Source organism: Embiotoca jacksoni, unplaced genomic scaffold (genome assembly GCF_022577435.1).
Source record: "Embiotoca jacksoni isolate LCO1_2020_lvr unplaced genomic scaffold, fEmbJac1.0.p SCAF_5, whole genome shotgun sequence".
NCBI classification, from domain to species: Eukaryota; Metazoa; Chordata; class Actinopteri; family Embiotocidae; genus Embiotoca; species Embiotoca jacksoni.
Genome location: NW_027185403.1, coordinates 19,820,602 through 19,841,975, shown reverse-complemented (window position 1 = coordinate 19,841,975; position 21,374 = coordinate 19,820,602). Strand labels below are relative to the sequence as shown.

The 21,374-nt window shown below is 40.7% G+C and overlaps 1 protein-coding gene across 7 annotated transcripts in view; it reads left to right on the top strand.

Moving 5' to 3' along the window:
* Nucleotides 1–127: 127 nt before the first annotated feature.
* The window catches only part of uvssa (UV-stimulated scaffold protein A), a 43,376-nt gene continuing 22,129 nt past the window's right edge, over nt 128–21,374 (top strand). For 3 of the 7 annotated variants that reach the window (XM_069170796.1, XM_069170795.1, XM_069170801.1), the window contains exons 1-8: nt 128–180; nt 1,024–1,135; nt 1,220–1,373; nt 2,070–2,246; nt 3,555–3,675; nt 3,923–4,429; nt 5,870–5,973; nt 6,258–6,386. In XM_069170796.1, coding sequence (XP_069026897.1) covers nt 138–180; nt 1,024–1,135; nt 1,220–1,373; nt 2,070–2,246; nt 3,555–3,675; nt 3,923–4,429; nt 5,870–5,973; nt 6,258–6,386 — 1,347 coding nt within the window. In that variant the 5' untranslated portion in view covers nt 128–137. The other 4 variants (XM_069170799.1, XM_069170798.1, XM_069170797.1 and 1 more) reach the window with 4 other exon arrangements.

Here is a 21,374-nt window from a genome sequence, read left to right as displayed (position 1 = left end):
ATTGATATTATTGTTTATTGCATTCAAATCTTCAACGTTTGTTCCACTACTCCGCAGATACATGGTCCATGGTACACTTGTAGTAGCGATGCTTTTATTTTGAAAAGTCAAACCGGTAATACAACTGGCTAGCGGAAATGCCTGCCCTGTTCAATGCGACGAAGCTACATAACCATAAAAGTATGTTAGTATGTAAACAAGGAAGAAACAAACACCGTCCATTTTTGGCCTTTGTCATGAATGGACTACGACTCACAAAGGTCTCGTGGAGCTAACAGCTACAACATGTTTTGAGGTTCCTCATTTTAATACGAGTTACCAGCTGGGAAGTGGCTAACAGACAGACCCCGTGTTTACATTTTGTTAGCATTCAGAAGCCAGTTGAGTACCAGCCGACAGATTACTCTCCAACGCAGTGAATTCTTTCTAAAAGATTGATGATTGAATGATTGAATTGTTGTCAGTTTAAATTCGATATAAATAGTCCAAATATATAACGTGTAAGGATAAATTAATACATTTGAAAGTAAAAATCGGACTAGTGCCGATTTACGTTTATGTAAATATAGTGGGCAGATGAGAAGCCTATAGCATTTTAATGTGTTACTAGGAAATAGCAGAGTGCTCTATGATATACATATATTAATTATATATAATTATGATAATATGCAGCACATCATAGTGTAATGAATTGTAGTTGTTTATTAGGTATCAGCATAATCAACAGTTTGATTTCATAGAGGGAGGAAACTGACTGTAACACTGACTAGTTAAGACAGCCTCCAATAACCATCAGAGATCTTGACAAAACATAGTTTTACTATTTCATCCAATATTTTTTTCTGAGATTGTAACACGCTCATATCATTCTGTCCTTCTCTTTTGTGCTTCTCCTCCCTTCTGTAAGCGGACGTCCTTTTCACCGAGATTCACATTCCTCTTATGCACTTCTATGGGATTTTATGTGTATATATATATATATATATGTAATACGTCTGTGTTCACTTGTGTATCAATGTACAGTGATGGAGTTGTCTCTGAGGGACCGGCTGTCCGAGCTGGTGGAGGAACTGACCACGTCAGGACAGCCGCAACTCAACCAGAACAAAATGAAGGAGGTCAAAAAGATCTGCAAGTATGTCCAACATGTCGAACAAACTCAACATCAACCGCAGTCACGAGGGGGATCTCGTTGTTCACTGTTTGTATTTCCTCCCAGAGTGTCTAATGACTGCGTAGACCACGCGTACCACTCAGTGATGTCCCAGTTAAACCAGGAACACGCGGAGATCCGACTGTCTGCTTTCCAAATAGCCAGTGAGCTTTTCACCAGGTCACACCATTTCAGGACGCTGTTAGTAGACAACTTCCAGGTAAATCTATAGATCCAAATCATCTTTCTTAATTATTGGGAAATAACAGGATGTGGTTGTTAATGAATATGGACATCCAGCAGGACAAAGACTGCAAAAGTCTTCTAAGACCCACTTAAATCTGACGTGTAATGATGCTTCCTGAGGATGTCATTATTTTTTGATGTCGAGTGTGAATGAATGTCCACAAATACACTTCAAAAAGAAGCACTTAAGACGTTCACTGATAATGTTTTTAAGTGTCCTTCGGTTTCACAGTAATCCCCCTGATAGTTGTCCGTCTACGAGTCCACTGAAAACAGGAGCTGGTGATCAGTGTGCTTTTAATGATGGCAGTTTGCCAAAAATTTTAACAAATATATGTAAAACAAACAAACAAAAAAATCACTGATCAGCATGTTGAAATCCTTCCGCCTTTACTACAGGCATAGCCCGAGTTGGAGCTTCACGGGGGTTTGGCTGGAGAAAGGGAAGCAAAGTCGTTGTTTTAAATATGTCAGCTCATCATTACAACTAAGTTGTGTCTGTAAAAGTCTAAACAAACTGTGTGCAAACGGTTGTTTACGTGTAACTGAGTTGGATTTAGATTTAAAAGCCTAAATGAGATTCTGTCATTACAGATAGCTTTAGCAACAGCCTGTCTTCCTGTGTCCTCATCTCTCATCCTCCCTTTCCTCCCCCCTCCTCTCTCGGCAGGACTTCTTGGAGTTGACATTGGAGACAGATACAGAGCAGCCGCTCCCGCCTCCTAAAGAAGTGGCCAGAAAGCTGAGGTCACTGGCCATCCGGACCATCCAGTCATGGCAAACCTCTTACGGCTCGGCTTACAAGAAGTTGGCGCTGGGTTACCACTTCCTCAAACAGGTTAAGAAGGTGAGAAAGATGTGGAGTGCTTTTAATCATAACTTTGATTGCAAGCTAAACTACAAATCAACACTCTCCAAACCCCCAATTTTTTTTTAATTTTTTTATTCGTACAGACTGTAAGGTTGTGATATTTTGAAATGATGAGACAGGAACTTCCTTGGTTATACCTGCGTACAGTTTTCACCTAATTTCTTCCTTTTTGACCATGAGCTCTTTATTAAAAGTCAGTCAGTGCATCTACATGCATTTAAGTCACTAAGAAACCTTGAAATATCATGGAAACGCCATGCGAAAACCATTTACATGCACTCTAGTAACCTCATTATTATAAATCTTTGATGTACATGCAGCAGATCACTCACCAGACTTCTCTTCTACACTTGACTTATTGTGGAAGTCTGGCTCACTCGTTTCAACTGTCTAACGACAGAAGATGCTTCTTTTTTTGCTGTGTGTCAGAAGATGATTGAGATGAGACAGGCCGAGAGAACAGAGCTCCTTTTCGCGGCGCTAAGTGTTTTAAATTTCAAATGATCAGCGGTGGAAAAAGGCTTATTCTGGTACTTCAATACACGAGAGCACAATCAACTGTTCCTCCACACAAAGCGTTACAGTCCAGGAAGCAACATCACAACACGGAAACCTTCCATCTGGAGTTTCGGGCCCTCGGTATCACCGGAGAACATTGTGTTTATGAATGGGCCCCATGTTTGTTTGTTTTTTGTATCTGGTGCACATGTACAAAGACACGCATGCAGACAATACAGCACACATTACTGCAGATGTTTTTGATATATTATTCTAATAACAGTTGGTGAACCAGCAACGCGGCTGCAAAGGGAGTTAAGAAGAAAACCTCCTGCTGGAAAACATTTGTGCACATTTCAGAATATTTAAATGTCACAAAGGAAATGCATTCACCACGATCGTTAGATCTGAAGGATGCAAGCAGTATGTTTTGGTGCTGTTAACACTAACTTAGAGACTCACAAGCTTCAACAAATCTACAAAGGCAGGAAAATATATATTTTTTTTAAGCAAGAGGAAAGTAGGGTGATGTAAACAAGCAGTGGATGGGGGACAGCGTTCGATTATGGCGTTGTAAATACATGAAACTAGACATCTTAGGTTCCAAACCACATGATACTGAATCGAGTTGAGAAGACGATGCCTCAGGATGTCGGATAGAGTCTGGCTTGTTGGTGATGATGTGAAAATCGTTGCGAAGCCTCTTCGCACACGTTTAGAAATGAAGCGTCATTTCTACAGTTTCAGTAAAAATATTGACAGTAAGTGAGATGTTCATGTTTTCAGGTGGACTTCCAGGATGCTGAGGCCAGGACAGTAGCAGAGAGGAGCAGAGCGGAGGAGAGACAGAGGAGAATGGAGAGGATCTACAAGGAGAGAGTGGAGGCAGCAAGCAAAGACATGGAGGGTAAACATCCTGTCACCGTATTCACCGACGCTGCTGCTAGTGATCATGACATTAAGCATTTGTGTAATCATTTTAATCATTTCTTTCATGCTGTTAATACTACTATTATTTAACAAAAGTGATGTTACAGATTGTTTTATGTTTATGGTTACAGTACAAATCAGGAGCATTTAAATGGCTTTTTTTGAAATAAAGATGGTTTGACTTTTATAAAAGCTTTTTGTTGTCTTTATTATTTCTTTTTCAGAGTCGTCCCAAGAAATCGAAGCAACGCTGACAGAGATGGAATCCTGTATGAGGTTGCTTTTCCCTGAGTTTTGCCTCACAGACATCCAGACGACCAATTGCCGCTGTCCATTAGATGATGACCAGCCCTGCTGCAGCAAAGACCTGAATGATGATGGAAGAGAAGGAAAGATACACGAGAGAGAGAGAAAGAAGGAAAGCACTGGAAAGGACAAGGAAGGAGACAAAGGACTGACAGAAGAGGGCAGGAAAAACAGGGAGGATAAAGGAGGGAAGGGAAAGAAGGAGCAAAGGTGTGAAGGTGAGGAGGAGGAGGAGAAGGAGCAGGATGAGGAGGAGGATGGGGTAGAAAAGAAGAGTGCACAGGAAGAAGATGATGATGATGATGAGGGAGAAGAGGATGGAAGTAGTGAAGAAGAGGAGGAGGGGCCTCGTGATGAAGACTCATTTATCAGGAACTCGGGGCTCATCTCTCATGCCTACAGTCTGGACCTCAACCTCAGTCCTGGTGGGTTACAGCACAGACACGCACACACGCATGCACGTACACACACACACACACACACACACACACACACACACACACACACACACACACACACACATTCATATTTACTGAGTTTCTACTTTAAATCCTTATACGCTGAGACAGCATTTTGCATTTTAGTGGTTCTGAGAGAAAATGATGCGTATCTCGTTGTTTTTATCTTATCCTAGCTTTGATCATATTCAGGATATGGCGTTTACATGGAGAATGAGAAGCCTGTTTACTCACATCCATGTATGCATTATCCTGACAGTATTCTGGTTTCTGATCATCTATATACGGCCGTGAAATGATTTCTTTCATTTGAGCCACTGTGTTCTATAAAGTAGAGAATGTTCACAGTACTTGAGGAAAATATGTATAGAATTTAACAAAATGTACAGAAAACATATTGTTCATTTAGTTGACAAATAAGCAATTATAAAAATCGATTAAAGTGTATATCATATTCACAACTAAGTAATTACTACTATTTGTTGGATATACATTGTTTTTTGTGAGAACCTGGACTGAATATGATTTTCCTCAGGTGTTGATCGTATTTTAAACTCGTCGAGTCCGACGATGAATTTTAACCTCCGGCCTATTTTCAGTCCATTGAATGTTTGTAAATATATTTTAGTAATGTGCACTCTGCGCTTTTTCCTTCAGTGACTCTCTCATCATGCAGCTGATCTAAATACACTACAGCATGTGCACACACTGTTTTTTTTGCTGACTTTGTGCAGACTCTGTTACATGTCATTCCCCGACTCTCTCCTGTCACTGATTATACCATCTCTTAAATAAACAAGGCAAAAATATCCAAACAACAGTAATGAATATATTTAAGTTTCAAGATGTTTGGCTTATTTTGTAAAATAATTGGAGGGTTTTGTAGAAAAACACTTTTTTTTTTTTTCATGTAAGGTACTTACAAAGTTTAGTTTTGGCATTAGTATAGAAACTTGCAAAAAAAATTGAACATTACTTCACCCTACTAAATACACTCATGGGTCATGTACAGTACCACGTAATTGTATGCCATGTAGTACACGTACTAGTACTAGTATTCTTTTCACATTTGTTTCATTAAAGCCTGTACATTTTAGGTTGAACCAAAAGGGTGGTCCAAGTTTTTGCAATTTAGAGTTTGCAAATATTAATCTCACGATGGTTCAAATGTAAGACAGTGACCCCCCCACTCTTCCAGGCTCCTGGATCTGAGCCTATCAGATGACCCCTGCATCATGAATGGGAAAATTCATCTAGCAAAATCTTTGTGAATGTTTCTCTGCCCTCCAGGCCTGTAAGAGTTTTTCTGTATTCTGGGATTCATTTATTAGACACAGAATAATTTTTATGAGCTTGCTGCTTCAGTAAATTATACTTTTTAAATTTATTTTCCTCTCTTTTATGCAGGTCTTCATGTCACAGAGGATAATGAGCCGGTGGTGTCTGTGATGGGAGACCTCCATCGATTGATAACAACCAAATACCTACCAGCTGTGCAGGGCTGGGTTCAGGTTAGTGCAGACACGAAGGCCTCAAATACTTTAGGTACACATGTAATAAATAACATCAAAGCATGTGGATAGAAATGTGTAAAGCTGGTGATTGCGAATGCTACTAACATATCACTCCTTCTGCTGATAGTATAATTCACTATTGGTGCAACTTCTGCTTTTAGGACAAATCATCTGCGATGTACAAACTCCGTCTTCCTGCATCATCTTATTTCTCGTTGTCCGACCAACTGTTTCAGTAGTACGTTTCTCTGCCTCACCCGTTACTTCTGCTCTGCCTGCAGGTCTTCACCAAGTCAGGTGCTGAGCAGCAGCTGTTGAGAAGAGCGCTGGATATGAAGAGGTCTTTAGAAGCCGCACTGCAGAAGCACAAGGAGCTTCACATCGACGACACATCCAGGGTCCGCAAAGTGGTGAGTTACGCGTGAGATACCACATTTCCTGAAGCTGATTCAAGACGTGCTGGAGCACAAGCCGATTTAGTTGGTGCTACTGTGTGTAATGACCAGCAGGTGGTAGCATTGTACAATAAGTCAACAACAGATACCTTTGTGGTACAGGAGTTATGGAGTTGGAACAGCTGGAGCAGAATGCTGTTGATAACTGGTTCCCTCTGTGACTATATTCATCAGCCTGGATTGAAAAAAGCTTTACGTTCTTCTAAGTTCCAGTTCCCCGCTGGCGACAGCTTTAATATCTTTATGGAAGAATAGTGATTCCGAAACCAAGTCACAACTTAAATTAGGTGAAACTTCTTTTTGAACTTCTTGTTGTGTTGGGAGAAGTTTGCACTTTTCATGGAGTGATTTCTGTCTCTCACAGAAACACAATATGTCATCTTTAAAAAGTTTGTCTTCATTACATCCGAGAAGGTGAAACTTTTAAAACCTAAACTGGATCTTCGTCAGGTACAAACAGACATACAAGAAACAGTTTCGGTCCATTCATGTGCACACTTCTGACTCAAAACAATATCAATAGAACAAGACAAACAAGTATTGTGTACATAAAAAGCATCCTAAATGCAAGTAATGCATTGAAAATTAACATGTTAACAAAGAGGATTTGAAATTGCATGCATATATTAATAAAGTGTAATATCACTAAAAGATGATGATGCAGGAAAATGAATCAGATCTTAAAAGAAAACAAAAATATGTCATAGCTCATAATCTGATGCATTTTGAAAGCTGATGCTCTTGAAAAAAGGAAGAATGTAAATGAGATTTCAATATTACTCCCAGTGGGGCTCTACTTTTCATCCACGCCATCTAGTGGTCATTAGTAGAAGAGAAGCTCCAGATGCTTGTCACCACTCAGGAGTGGGGATTTCTGCTGGAGAGAAATCAGTCTGGGAGTCTTTAAACTGTGGAAAACTGGAAGCTGGCTCACTTTGAAGTCCACTTAAGACTATTGCTGAGCTGCCACAGGCCATATCTTAGATAACTGCTTGATTCCTCTTTCGGCACTATTACGTGTTCAGGCTGAAATTGATTTGAAAAAAAAAAATGATTTGAGGAAAAAGCTTTCTTCCCCAGATAAGTAAAATAAATAATACCAGGAAGGTAAATGTTTAAGTCTCATTACAAGTTTATTTGGTCTTTTTTTTTTTTTTTATTTACTGCACACCTCAGACCAATTGAAACCCACCATTGTTGCTGTTCTGTATTTGCACGGCTCTAAAAGTGTCCTCTCTCTGTTTTCTCATTTTGAGCTTCTCTTTTCTTTCTGGAATTTCCGTGAGATTTTATAGGGAAGTGTCATAACAGAGGCCGAGAGCGGGGGGATGGAAATATTAATAATAAAGACATTTGGGGGAGGCCAGATAGCAGCAAGGCATAGCCATAATGCATAATGCATTAGAGAAGAAATTGGGGAGCAAGGGGGAGGATGTACCCATTCATTCACTTCACTACCACTAATGTGCCCCATGGCTTGACAGCTGATAGGTCTATCTTGCTGCCTCTGTATCAAGCTAGCATCGCCGCCCTGCTGTTGTTTGAGCTGGCCCAAAATGGAGGCACGGGCACACCGATGAGGGTGTTTTAAAATGCGTGGTGTCCTGAAAGCTTTCAGTCAACCTTATTACTTATTTGAGAGGGTTTAATTGTTGCTGTTAAAGCTGCGGTGCTTGCTGCATACTAGCAGTTCACAGACGCATATAAAGAGCAACAAAGAAACAAAAATTCCCGGAGGAAGAACGACAGCAGGCTGCCATTTCAGGTGTTAAAAGGACCAATGAATGCAAACTGATTTATGCGTTTGAAAAAAAAAGGCATAAAAGTTGTAGCGTGTGAATCCATCTCTGGCTGAACAGAGCAGCAGAGTGACAGTGACAGAGCGCCAGGCGTCTCGCTCTGCCTGGTTATCACTGTCAGGGACCAGTCTGCTGCACCAGCAGGCCCAGCACCGCGATAACCACACAACTTACAGCCCCTTTATCATAATTAGCTTTTCCTTTTTAGCCTTAAAAGGCCTTTCATTACTGGGTCCTTCTCTATCGGGCCACTGACACACCACACGATTGGTTTCTCTCTCAACGGGCCTCTCAATATAGTCTCCCGTAATGGGGGAGAGAGGAGAGCCGAGTTTTGGAGGTAGATAGAGAGGCTTGTTTATTCAATGAGAGGACGGTGGAGCGGAGGAGCGTCTACATAAAGTTAGAAGACCAATGAAAACAGAGAAGCGCCGGGCTGGTTTTTTTTCTCATGGGTGACTGTCGCTGCTTGAACTATTTCAGAAAGCTAACGTTGTTTACGTTTATGAGGCAGTTGATGGTTTTAATTCAAACGCTGTCTTGTTAATTTGTACCGCTCCAGTTATAGTTGGGAGAAATGACTTGACAGAGAGCTGCTACTTTACCTGACAGCGAGGCTTGTATTTTTCTAAAATCGAAGGGATCTTCTGGTCTGGTTATTAGTTATAGACCAGGAGAAGCTTCAGTCAGCTGTTTCCACGCCAAACTTTAGCTGCGTGGCTCTCAGAACTAGCAGAGGACGATGCCAGTGTCTCAGTCTCCCAGTCTCCCAGTCTCTCAGTGTCTCAGTCTCTCAGTGTCTCAGTCTCTCAGTCTCTCAGTCTCTCAGTGTCTCAGTCTCCCAGTCTCCCAGTCTCTCAGTCTCTCAGTCTCTGTGTCTCAGTGTCTCAGTCTCTCAGTGTCTCAGTCTCCCAGTCTCTCAGTCTCTCAGTCTCTGTGTCTCAGTCGCTCAGTGTCTCAGTCTCTCAGTCTCTCAGTCTCCCAGTCTCCCAGTCTCTCAGTCTCTCAGTCTCTGTGTCTCAGTGTCTCAGTGTCTCAGTCTCTCAGTGTCTCAGTCTCCCAGTCTCTCAGTCTCTCAGTCTCTGTGTCTCAGTCGCTCAGTGTCTCAGTCTCTCAGTGTCTCAGTCTCTCAGTCTCTCAGTCTCTCAGTGTCTCAGTCTCCCAGTCTCCCAGTCTCCCAGTCTCTCAGTCTCTCAGTCTCTGTGTCTCAGTCTCTCCGACACCAGCCAGTGCTTTCTGGTCTGGAGCTGGTTTAGGTCGGCTGAATGTATTGCCTTTTAATTTGCTGGACGCCACTCAGTCTGCCATTACTACTTGTTGGAGACACTGCTTTAGCTTTTGCAGGACAAGATCCTGTTGTTTTCAGATATTCGGCTGTTAGTGTCAGATAGTCAGAATGGTTCTTTCAAGGTGCAGGTTTACGGCCGCTGGCATTTTGTCCCCTGACGCTCCACTTGGAGCTTCGTAACAGACTGTTCTCATCTACATATGGTGACTACAGTGAAGCTGGTTTCAAGGAAAGAAAATTTGTTTGTTTAACTATATTCTTTGGCATACTTTTCTTTATTTACACACACACATATCAAAACATTTTAATAAAACAATAACATTTATGATTTGCATGTGAATGTAAAAGAGAAAGGAGGCAAAAGTTATGTGTTGGCTAATTATGAAATGGATAATTATTCGCATTCATACCATGATAAAAATAAGTGAGACCTTTTTACAGAGCTATGAACAAATAAACCAATCTGAAGATGGTTCACTTCATAAATACGGATGCCACCGAAATAAAAAAAAAAAAAAAAAAAGGATTATACAATCTGTTATTCTGAGAACTTATTTCGAATGAAGGTGTATAGGCTCAAGTTTGATCTGATGAGCTATATTGCAATAGTTGATATACAAATAAACCATAGAATCGTATTACTTAATGGCAAACTTATGTATATATTAATATAGCATCTTGGCCAGTTTTGTGGTTATGGGCACGACAGACAATTTCCAGGATACGGACTAATCGAGTAGAATGCCAAGAAATCCTGTAGAACACACGAGTTGAGGGAATGTTATTGATTACAATTTTAGACAAGGAGTCCCAGATATAAGACCAAAAAATATAAAGTTTACTGTCCAGAGATAATTTACTGGTCTTAAACCAAACAGACAGCTTCCTAACTTTTTCATTTAACACCTTAATGATGGCGTCAGGGTCTTTGTGCAAATCAAAGACACTCATGTCATTTGCAAATTTGATTTTGGAAAGCTTGTCTAAGATGGGGCCTGAGAGCACAGCCTAGTGGCACACCGCAGAGTCTGGGAAGAGAAGGGGAGTCAGTTTCATTATTGGATGCAAACTGCTGTCTGATTTTAAGGCACCAAAGCAGTGAATTGTATTTATTCCAAGATATGAGAGCTTCTGCTGAAGAATATGTCAAAGCTATTGTCCCATTCAAATAGCTTTGATAAATGTAAAAAATTAAAAAAAAAAAAAAAAACAGTACCGGCTTTGTGGCATCTCTTAAGACGGCTTTTAAAGTACCTTTCATACTTTTTAAAATGGTGAATTTGCTTGAAAGCAGTTCTCAGTAAGAACTATGACAGAAGAGTCCCACATGCATCCGTTGAGTGCTGCTAGCTGGAAACATGGTCTTGTGTTTAGGAAAGACATGCAGACTTATTTAAACATATCTGTTTTTAAGAGTGTATTCAGTCACTCTGGGCTCCATTCATACAGGCCAGGGTGTTGTTTACTGCTGATAACCCATCTTATCAGAGCACAATGGATGTGGTCGCCTGTTTCTCACAGGAGATAAACAAAGAGAGACTATCCCTCTATTTCTCTCCTCCTTCTACTGTGTACATTCATTCTCCGAATGTGCATCCTTCTCTCAGTTGTATACCAACAGTGTGTTTTCCTCTTTGTCTTTTAGCTGTATTTCTCTATTTTTCTTTCATTGTGCGTTACGTACGTAGAGTGGTTGTTATCTTCACTGAACCTCAGCAAATTTGCTGATCAGTTACTTTTTTATGAATGTAGTAAATAAAGGAAGTTTGGAATTATGTTGAAAAAAGTCTCGTCTCGTGTGATACAAGTATACCGAGCCGGGCTTACCTGCTCTACTTAGCATGGGCACCACGATGTGTTCAGCTCGACACCTTTGGCGAGAGGTTTACATGCTTTAGCTGTAATCATAAGTTTGCAATGATTTGACCCAACAGATCGGGAGTGTTGATACTGACCTTATATTGGGTCAGGAATTAAACAGACACTCAACACAATCATTATAAAATGCAGCGTTTCTATAATGAGTTGCATTTACTCTGTGGTTGGTCAGACTCAGTTTTTAGCACCATATAAATCCTTGACATAATTTGAACTGATCTATTCGATGATCCCAACTAGAGCTATATGGGTAACTATAAAGATTTTAAAGTTTATTTGGGGAAGTTAATAAGTTCTCTGTATTCGCACAATTTCGACTTCTCCAGATGAGTAAATGTGAGATAAGTCTTAAAAGGTCTTCATGTCATGGTGTTGCAGATTGACATTGTTATTTCATCGTTGTCGAGTCTCTTGTGAATACTCGTACTTTTAGCACAGCTGATGAACTCATGTACTGAACAGTTTATAAAATACTGAAGCTGATTTAGATTTCATGCGGAGAAAGAAAATGAAGAATGAAAAGCATTGTTTAGCATCTATGGAGAGAAGTGATGAAATGAAATGTTTGTGATGGGTTGTAAGCAGAGAAATCCTTTCATGGGAATTTAATGCAATGTGTAGATGTTTAGGCCATGAACTCGGTTATAATATGACAAAGTGAGGACCTCTGGGGAAAGTTGGTGCACAAGACACTGTGGACCATGATATTTTAATCTCCCGCCTTGAGCACTCCGTCGACATCCGAGGTACTGCCCTACAATGTTGTAAGTCCTACCTGAATGACAGGTAGGACTGTACAGTAGGACTCTGTCAACGTGGGCAACTGCTCCTCTCAACAGGCCCCCCTGACCTGTGGGGTACCGCAGGGGTCCATTTTGAGTCCACTACTGTTCTCACTCTAAACATAACAAAAACATAACAATTCTTATCACCTCTATGCCGACGACATTCAAATATACCTTCCCCTCAAATCTGGAACTGCCTCTATAAATGAATTAATGAACTGCCCGGCTGATGTCAAAAGCTGGCTATGTCTCAACAAAGGTAAAACAGAGATCCTGCTAATCAATCCCCCTCGCCTTTCAGCTGCTGTACTTCATTGTGTCTTGGCCCCATGGCAACCCACTGTAATTTCCTTGTCAAGAATCTGGGTGTGATTTTGGACTCATCTTTTACACTGGATCTCCAAGTTTAGTCCGTTATCAAAGTCGGGTTCTTTCAGCTAAGAACTTTAGCTAAGGTCAAATCCTTTCTCTCCGTGAAAGACCTGGAGAAAGTTATTCATGCTTTTATCTCCTCTAGACTGGACTATTGTAATTCTTTGTATGCTGGAATCGGCAAAAATCTTTTATCACACCTTCAGTTGGTGCATAACTCTGCAGCGAGACTTAAAACTGGTACACACAGGCGTGAACACATTTTACTGATCTTAAAATCCCTTTATTGGCTACCAGTCCAGTACAGAATTAATTTAAAAATTGTAATGTTTGTTTTTAAGTGTCTGAATGGATCCGCTCCAGCCTATCTGTCCGACCTGCTGCAGCCCTACACCCCACCTCGCTCACTCAGGTCTCTCGAACAACAGTTTTTAGTTGTTCCTAGAACAAAAATGACGACCCGGGCCGACTGGTCCTTCTCTGTTGCAGCCCCTAAACTCTGGAACAACCTTCCCCTTCATATTAGGTTTCATCCACCGTACCAATGTTTAAAAGCTGTTTAAAAACCTATTTATTTTCCCTGGCCTATCCGCTTTGATCTTAACTTGGCACTTTTGTGTGATTTGTGTTAGTTTGCCTTGATTTTAACATTACTTATTTTTATTAATCCAGTCTTTTCGATGTATGACTGTTTGTCAATGAGCAGCACTTTGGGCAACCTTTGTTGTGTTTTAAAATGTGCTGTACAAATACATTTTGATTGATTGATTGATTGAAGTGCAGCAATAATTTGTGCAACTATGGACAAAGTTTGATGATCATGAGGCGTTTGCTCGAAAGGCATCTGTGATCACGTCAACAATATTAAATGAGGGATTGCATTATATTTGATCATATTGTCATGACATTGCTCAGGACAACACAGGATGAAGTCCACAAGCACTTATGCATTTCCAAAAAGGGACACTGCTGTGTCATCATGTGGCTCACATAAGTGGATGGAAATGGAATAAAGATAAAGGGTAGCTGTGCTATTGGAGGATAATAAAGTACTCCAATAATATAGTGGACAGTCTGCTTCTATCAGGGGTCTCAGCTCGTGTGAAAGGAGGAGGATTCCAAATTGGAACTGATGGCTCCACCGGGACTGTCACGATGTGTGTGGGGGTTGAGAGGGGAAGGGGGGTCTCTGGACCAGTCTGATATATGACCTCTGGATCTCTGGACCAGTCTGATATCACTGACCACTGGGCCAAACTGGGCTCCACCAACCCTACGGATGTTTTGAAGGGCTTCTGCACCTTTTCAGGATGTTCTAAGTGTCCTCGCAGAGCTTTCAGGAGTCCCCCAGTTAAAAAAAAAAACAGAACAGCCCAGTGTAATTTCACTATGGCGGTGGGTGAGAATGTATAATAATGACTGTTTTGATCACAGATTGAGACAGGCTGGGAGGGGGAAGTGAAGTAGACAGTTGAGAATAAGCTGGTTGACAGGGAAAGGTTTGGGAAGCTGCGGGCTTGCTAATAGACCTGCCAGGCTAGGTTAGTGAAATAAAGATGTCTCCTTATACATCATATAAGCTGACTGCTCCCCAGAGACAAAGGCTGCGTCTGTGCGTTGGGGTTTGTGGTGTGTGTGTGTGTGTGGGGAGGGGGGGGGGGTAATGGGGTAAGGCAGCAGAAGAGAGGCTATGGAGAGAGAAAGGGGAATGGAAAGCTTTTTCTCATTAGAGCGGGATCCCATGGGATCCTCTCTAGGTAGTAATGAATAGAAGTGCAAGGTGGTAATAGAGATGTGGGATGTTGTGGCAAATCAAGCCCCTGATAGGTCAGATTCCACTGGAAGCTTTAGACCTAATTACTTTGTAAATATGTTGGAATCAATCAGACACAGCGGATTTCTAGTCTCTTGAGGAGAACAAATATTTTAAAAAGTTATATATGGTAACAGTAGCACTGATTAAGACATTGTCAGAGATTGATTTGTAAGTTGATGCAACTAATAATTAAGTGTCTCAGATAAAATCTTAGAGAAATGTTTTTCAAAGTATTTAAAATGGCAGTAAATTGGGGTCTGGTTGCAGTACTGTTGACCTCTACTGAGCTATAACTGTATGTACGGTGGTCCAAAATCAGCATTAAAGATGATCAGCATTTCTTTTAAGAATCAATCCTGATTTAATCAAAGACAAGTCTGAAAAAATTATGAAAAGCTGATACAATATCTGAATGTATGTACATAAACCAAAACAACACTTTTCTATACGTTGTTTTAATATTTTGTTACACAGTTTTAGATTTAACAAAGGCTATTCTCAAACTTAACTTTAAAAGAAATATACATATTACTGCTACATTCCACACCATTTATGGTGGATACTGGTTCAAAGCGGTCCATAAATTTGCCTTTACAAAAAAATATAAAAAATAACTTTACAAAAGAATGCACAAAATAACAGAGCACAAACATCAGTTCAACAAAAATAACATGAAAACTCAGTGAAAAAAAAAGATTGATCAAAATCAATCTTTCTTCCAAAAGTATGGCTCTTCATTTCTGTCATAAATTCTTCCCTTTAAGTTCTCTAGCCAGTCTGGATCACCTCAAGCTTTTGTCGCCCTCTTTTCAGAACCAGTAAGAACCACGGTGCTGACGGGTCTCTGGAACCCTCCTGCATCTATTGATGTTGGATCAGAGCTGACAGTCTACTGACACTTTACTTAAATCTTTGACCCGCCATAGGAACTCTTTCAGATGCAGGTAAAAGCACTGGAATAGTTTTAGGTGGTTAAAACGCCGCAATGTCCAGTTTGGGATACAAAATACAAAATACAAATATAACTAAGGAGGCACATGGAGGATCATGCTCTAAACACACATTGTCCAAAGTCCACTGTCCTCAGTTTCACTCCGACTCCTCATATCTGCGTATATGTATGTAATTGATGTGTAATATTCAGTAGTAGATGACTGTGTGTTTATAAATCCATTTGTGTATGATGTGTTCATTAAGCTAACTGTTTCACACATCCCCTCTGTTAAAGGAAATGTCTTGTGATAATGGTGTCTTTCCCAAAAGACATTTTCCTTTTCAGCCTTAAATGTAGAATGAAATAATCTAGTCAGTGTGTGTGTGTGTGTGTGTGTGTGTGTGTGTGTGTGTGTGTGTGTGTGTGGCCAGGTGGAGAGCTACATTAACTTGTCAGGGCACACATCTCTAAAGGCTTTTTCACCTCCTCTCCTCTCCTCTCCTCTCCTCTCCTCTCCTCTCCTCTCCTCTCCTCTCCTCTCCTCTCCTCTCCTCTCCTCTCTCTCTTCTCCTGCTGTCTGTGTGATGGTTAACCTGCCCCTCCCCTCTCTGCCATACACCTGACTTATGGCTGTGCAGTAATAATTTGCCAGACCTTGGCAGGCTCAGTGTACATTAGCATATAAATAGCAGATGCACTGAGTGCCCATCACAGTCGACTACATTTAATTTTTGGTTTATAAGATTGAATGGGTTTTTAAACGCAGCGCCATCAAACTTGCCAAGAGACAAATGAAGTCATGGAAGCAGTTGTCTGAGGCAGCGCCCTCACGTCATTTTTATAAAGGGTATGAGTCTTACTTATGGGGAGTGGAGTGGGGAGGTGGGAGGGTGAGATGCTAGAGAAGCAGAATAAGCAGGACACCTGTGGAGGTAGAAGCATACTTTAGTTTCTAGTCTTGTTCAGACATAGATTTTTTTTTTTACACAGTAGTTACTCTGCTGGAAATACTCCATGTGACCGACGGTATGTGGATAGCTTATCATCGCTCCAATATTTCAGTGCTGGACATTGCAGTCCAAATTGAAATGCATGTGTTGCTATAACAGCCCCCACTCATCTGTTTTCAAGCTTTGCACCACGTGTTGGGATTTGCTCCCAATCAGGCATCGGAATATTAATTAGGTCAAACCATTGACTGTATATCGAAGTGGACGTAACTTCTGGCTCTGAAAAATGAGGCTGATGTGGAAGTGCCCTAAGCTGCAATACCACCGAGTGCCACTAGAGGTAGGCTCCAAAAAGCTTCTGGCTCCATAGACTATGTCTATGTCCATAGACATGGTCAGTTAATGTTTTTCCATGAGTGTTTTCGGAGTGTCGTTAGCTAAAATCACTCCTTATTATTAGTTTTCTGGCAGTCCATCTGAAAATAATCTTGTCATTAATGACAAAATAAGCTTAAAAAAAACATGTTTTGGTTCTGTTTGATTGACAGGCCTGCGGTGCAGTCAGGTTACGGCTATCGGTGAGCGAGAGGTAGTATCGTCGGGTTTCCAATCAGATCGAGTCAGATCCAGGATGACCCAGGATGTTACTTTATATACTTTAAAAGTCAGGTTTTCAAATTGAACTCAAGGAAATAATTAAAGAAGTTGCTACAAAGATTATGGAAGGTTCACCATTGGGAGAGAAATGAAAACATCTTTTTTAAATTGTATTTTTCATATTGCGATCTGAATGAAGTATTTTTTCTAAAATTCTCACCCCAGCTCGCCCAAATATGGTCATTTCCGGCCCCAAACCGCTCCAAAATAGCAAGATGACAAAGCCGAACTCGAGGCTGCGTAACGGCCGTTCACGAACCAGTGAGTGACGTCACTGCTGGTTGCCGCTTGGGTCCAACTCTGATGTTAGCTGATGAGACCTGTCGCCATTCCACTTCATTCCAAAGGTGTTAGATGGGGTTGAGATTAGGTTTTATCTGCAGGCCGGTCAGATCGCAGACCATTTATTTTTAAGACTGGCTTTGTTATGTTGAAATAGGAAAGGACATTTCTCCCCCGTGACAACCAGCAGTGACGTCACCCGTCGGTCTGTGAACCTTTGAAACTTCGGTCTCGGCTCTCTTTCGGCACTGTTCACGTGAGCACCATTAATATCTTCCACAGGAGACCATCTGATGCTGAAATGCTTTCAGAGACAATGGCACCATATTAAGATGCTCATATTTAGCAGGTCATCTTTGCCATTACCTTAGTTTGGTTGTTAGAATGCTGACATCTGCTAATTATCACGCAGCACGTGCGTCACCAGAGTCAGTCTCTTGGTTTGAAACTGTTACTTGGAAGAACCAACAATTTAACAATGTCGCCTTTGGATCTGTGAATGTATGATGGAAAAATAAAACAAATAAAAAACTCTAGCACTATTTTATTGATTGGTAAAATAGTTTATAGATTAGTGGAGAGAAAAAAAGTTAGTTGCTGTTCTAATCTCGTATCATTTATTTGGTCTCCCTGATGGTTAGTTAGATGTTTCCCATTGCACCACCCATCGAAGCTATTTTATTACCCAAGTAATATATGGTCCCGACTTTAGGAACCAATTCCAACAGATCTCTTTTCATTCGGTTGTTAAAGAACTGCTTATTTATCTTTCGTCCCTATTTTCCCTTCAGGAATCTCCTTTATTTTATCTGGGAGTAAACATTGCCATTATAGTAACACATAGCCCTGCTTTACTTAAACAACTTTTTTATTTATTCTCCTCTGTTCAAGAACAATTTTTATTTCTATGTGGGCCTGTTTTTAAGACTAAAGTTACCGATATTTGTTTTGTCCTTTTTCCTATTACAGTGACACATGGCTCTGTTTTACTTAAACCATCACTTTTAATTTGTCTGCTAAATCTTGAGTTTCGGTTAAGGAAGCAGTTTTTATCTCCTTTTGGGAACTCTGCATAACTGTGTGATTTTCTCCGCGTGTGTGTCCCGGAGAATAAACCAAAGCTCTGTTAAAATGCAAAGCAGTCCCCCGTGCAGCCATGTGGGGGAATAGAGGCCATATTTTAGCTGCGCTGGCCGTCAGCAAAATGTTTCTGGAAGAAAGCTAATTCTACTGTGAGACTTACAGCTCTGCCAGGCCGTCCGACAGCACTCGATGCTATCAGGATTAAATTAAGGTGAATTAGAGACAAAGCGGTAGAAAGAGGGAGAAAAGGGATGATGTTAGGGCAGGATTTTCCTCCAGCTGGGTGATCACTTCTTCGTCTTAGGTCATTGATCAGAACAGAATAAACCAGCTGGGATTAAAGTAGACAGGCACAAAACCTATAGAGACTATATCTGTGTGTGTGTGTGTGTGTGTGTGTGTGTGTGTGTGTGTGTGTGTGTGTGTGTGTGTGTGTGTGTGTGTGTGTGTGTGTGTGTGTGTGTGAATGCATTGTCCTCTGAGAGTGAATAAATGTATCAGCAGAGTGGAGAAAGTTTGGTTCGGTGTTTAAAATGTTCCACTTGTGTTTAACAGCATCCTCTCGGCTCTCTTTAGCGAAATAAATAAGATTAGATTAGATTAAAAGGATCATTTACAATAACAACAACTCTTTTATCAGAGTCAGGAGAAATATACTTTGCTCCCTGTTTGCAGTATTACATTTCACACAGATAGAAGTCATTTTGTTTTTATAAGCTGGAATTCACTTTTACCATCTATTTACGGCTGTGTGTGTTAATTATGTTAAGTAAGTACTAGTAAATAGAATGTTCATTAACAAAAAATACGAACAACTTGTATCAAGAAAAAAGGGAAAAGCCTGGGACAAACAATGGAGACAAAGTTACATTACAGATGAGCGCAGTAGTTGTCTCACAATCCAGAGTTGGATTCAGTTTCCTGGGTTTGAGTTGTTTGAACGTCACAGTATCTCCTCCATCTCTCTTGGTTGGGTTTCATCTGGCTTTTCTCCAACAGTCCCGACACATACATTTCGATGAATTGGAAACTAGAGGTGTGTCACAGAACTGACACAAAAGGCAAACAGCATGCACGGATGTGTTTCTGTGTTTTTCAATATCGGTGTTGCCTACACGTGGTCAAATTTATTCAAATGGCTCTTACTGTGTATTTCTGGGCTCCACAAAGTTGTTCCATCGTGGTCCCTCAAATGATGAACTTTGTGCTACCTGGACACTTGGAGCTATGCTGATATGAAAAGTACAGTTTGGAACCGTCTCCCCTCCCACACTTCTCTGACATAGAGTAAACATTTTGTACCTATCTGACAGTGAATTGAATCCAGCCCCTTCCCTGTGTTGGCAGACCTTTTTTTTGTCCCACCTTTAAGTGCAGCAATTTGGAACCGGTTTTAACAATTTAGCATTTTGAGCTGGTCGGCCAACACTTTCTACACACTGCTTTGACTCATATAGGGCTGTAAGTAATGACAAGTTTCACTATTGTTAATTTCTTGATTATTTGTTTGATTATTTAGTCTTCCATCATAATCTACAGAGCTCAGTTAATATTTCTTATTTTGTCTGACCAACAATCCTGAACCCAAATAGATTTGATTTGCTTGGATACAGTCCTGGCATTTGAGAAGCTGGAACCAGTATATGGTATCAGTGCTTAAAAATACGTTATCATCATTTTGTGTGGCTGGTTATATAAAAAAAATATTGAACCGTAAACAATTGAAAGCAGCCGGTTAAGTTTATACCTGAGCAGACATTAAGTTGGGAGATGACCACTGAATTTCAAACACTGTTGTGTTAGTGTTTGTAATAATTGTATTTCTCTTTGAAGTGTTTGTGTTTGAAATTATACACTCTTTATTTTTTTTAAATTAATTTTATAAGACATTTGAACCCACTTCACATATGTAAGTATACATTTCACATGTCATGAATGAGACCTCATTTCTCTCCCTCATCCACCTCCCACAGTGGGTCTGTTTTTGTGGCTGCATTAATGAGGGCTAATTAGGCTTTAATTGTTTAGTTGCTTGTTAACTGAATGGTGTGTATTGTAATATGAAGGGTTTTAATTGGTCGCTGTGTGCTGGATCAAAGGCTGTGTATGCAGGTTTGTGACATGGTTAACTAACTCTGTCCTAGGGGTCTGTTTTAAGTGTGTGTTTGTGTGTGTGTGCGTGTGCGCGTGCGCGTGTGTGTGTGTGTGTGTGTGTGTGTGTGTGTGCGTGTGTGTGTGTGTGTTGAGGGGGGTGCATTTTAGTAATCATCTAAGGACTCATCATTTGTAAACTAATTCTAACCTTTTAATGGCCTTTATCAGCAGTAATGCAGCAGCCTTCTATCGCTTACACACACACACACACACACACACACACACACACACACACACACACACACAGACACACACACACACACACACACACACACTAGGTAATATACACTAATGAAAAAGAGGCCGTTGGGAATAAGAGGTGAGATTAACGTTAGGTTTTATTGCTCCTCATAATGCTAATCACTGTGATTATTATGCTGCTAGACTGGAGTGTCTGTGTGTGTGTGTGTGTGTGTGTGTGTGTGTGTGTGTGTGTGTGTGTATGTGTGTATGTGTACCTATTTTAACAGCTGAGGACACACACACACACACACACACACACACACACACACACACACACACACACACACACACACTAATGTTATGAAAATGACCCCTGTGTGTACAGGAGTGTTGTGTTCTGCATTGTAGCCCAGCCAATGGCTAACAACCTCACCAGGAAATTAAAAACCATAAATTTTGCTTTGCGCTGATAGCAGCTCATCTCACACACACACACACACACACACACACACACACACACACACACACACACACACACACACACACACACACACACACACACACACACACACACACATTGTTTTCCTCTCCCCCTAAGCCAAAGATATCACAGAGTTTTCTGATGAAGTATATTTGTGAGCATCTTTTGTTAGTTGTGGTCTTCATTCATGAAACGTTTCCATGTGGACACGTGTCCTTAGAAGTGGAAGCAGATTATAATTTGTTCTTAATGGCACAAATCCAAACCAACAATGGATATAT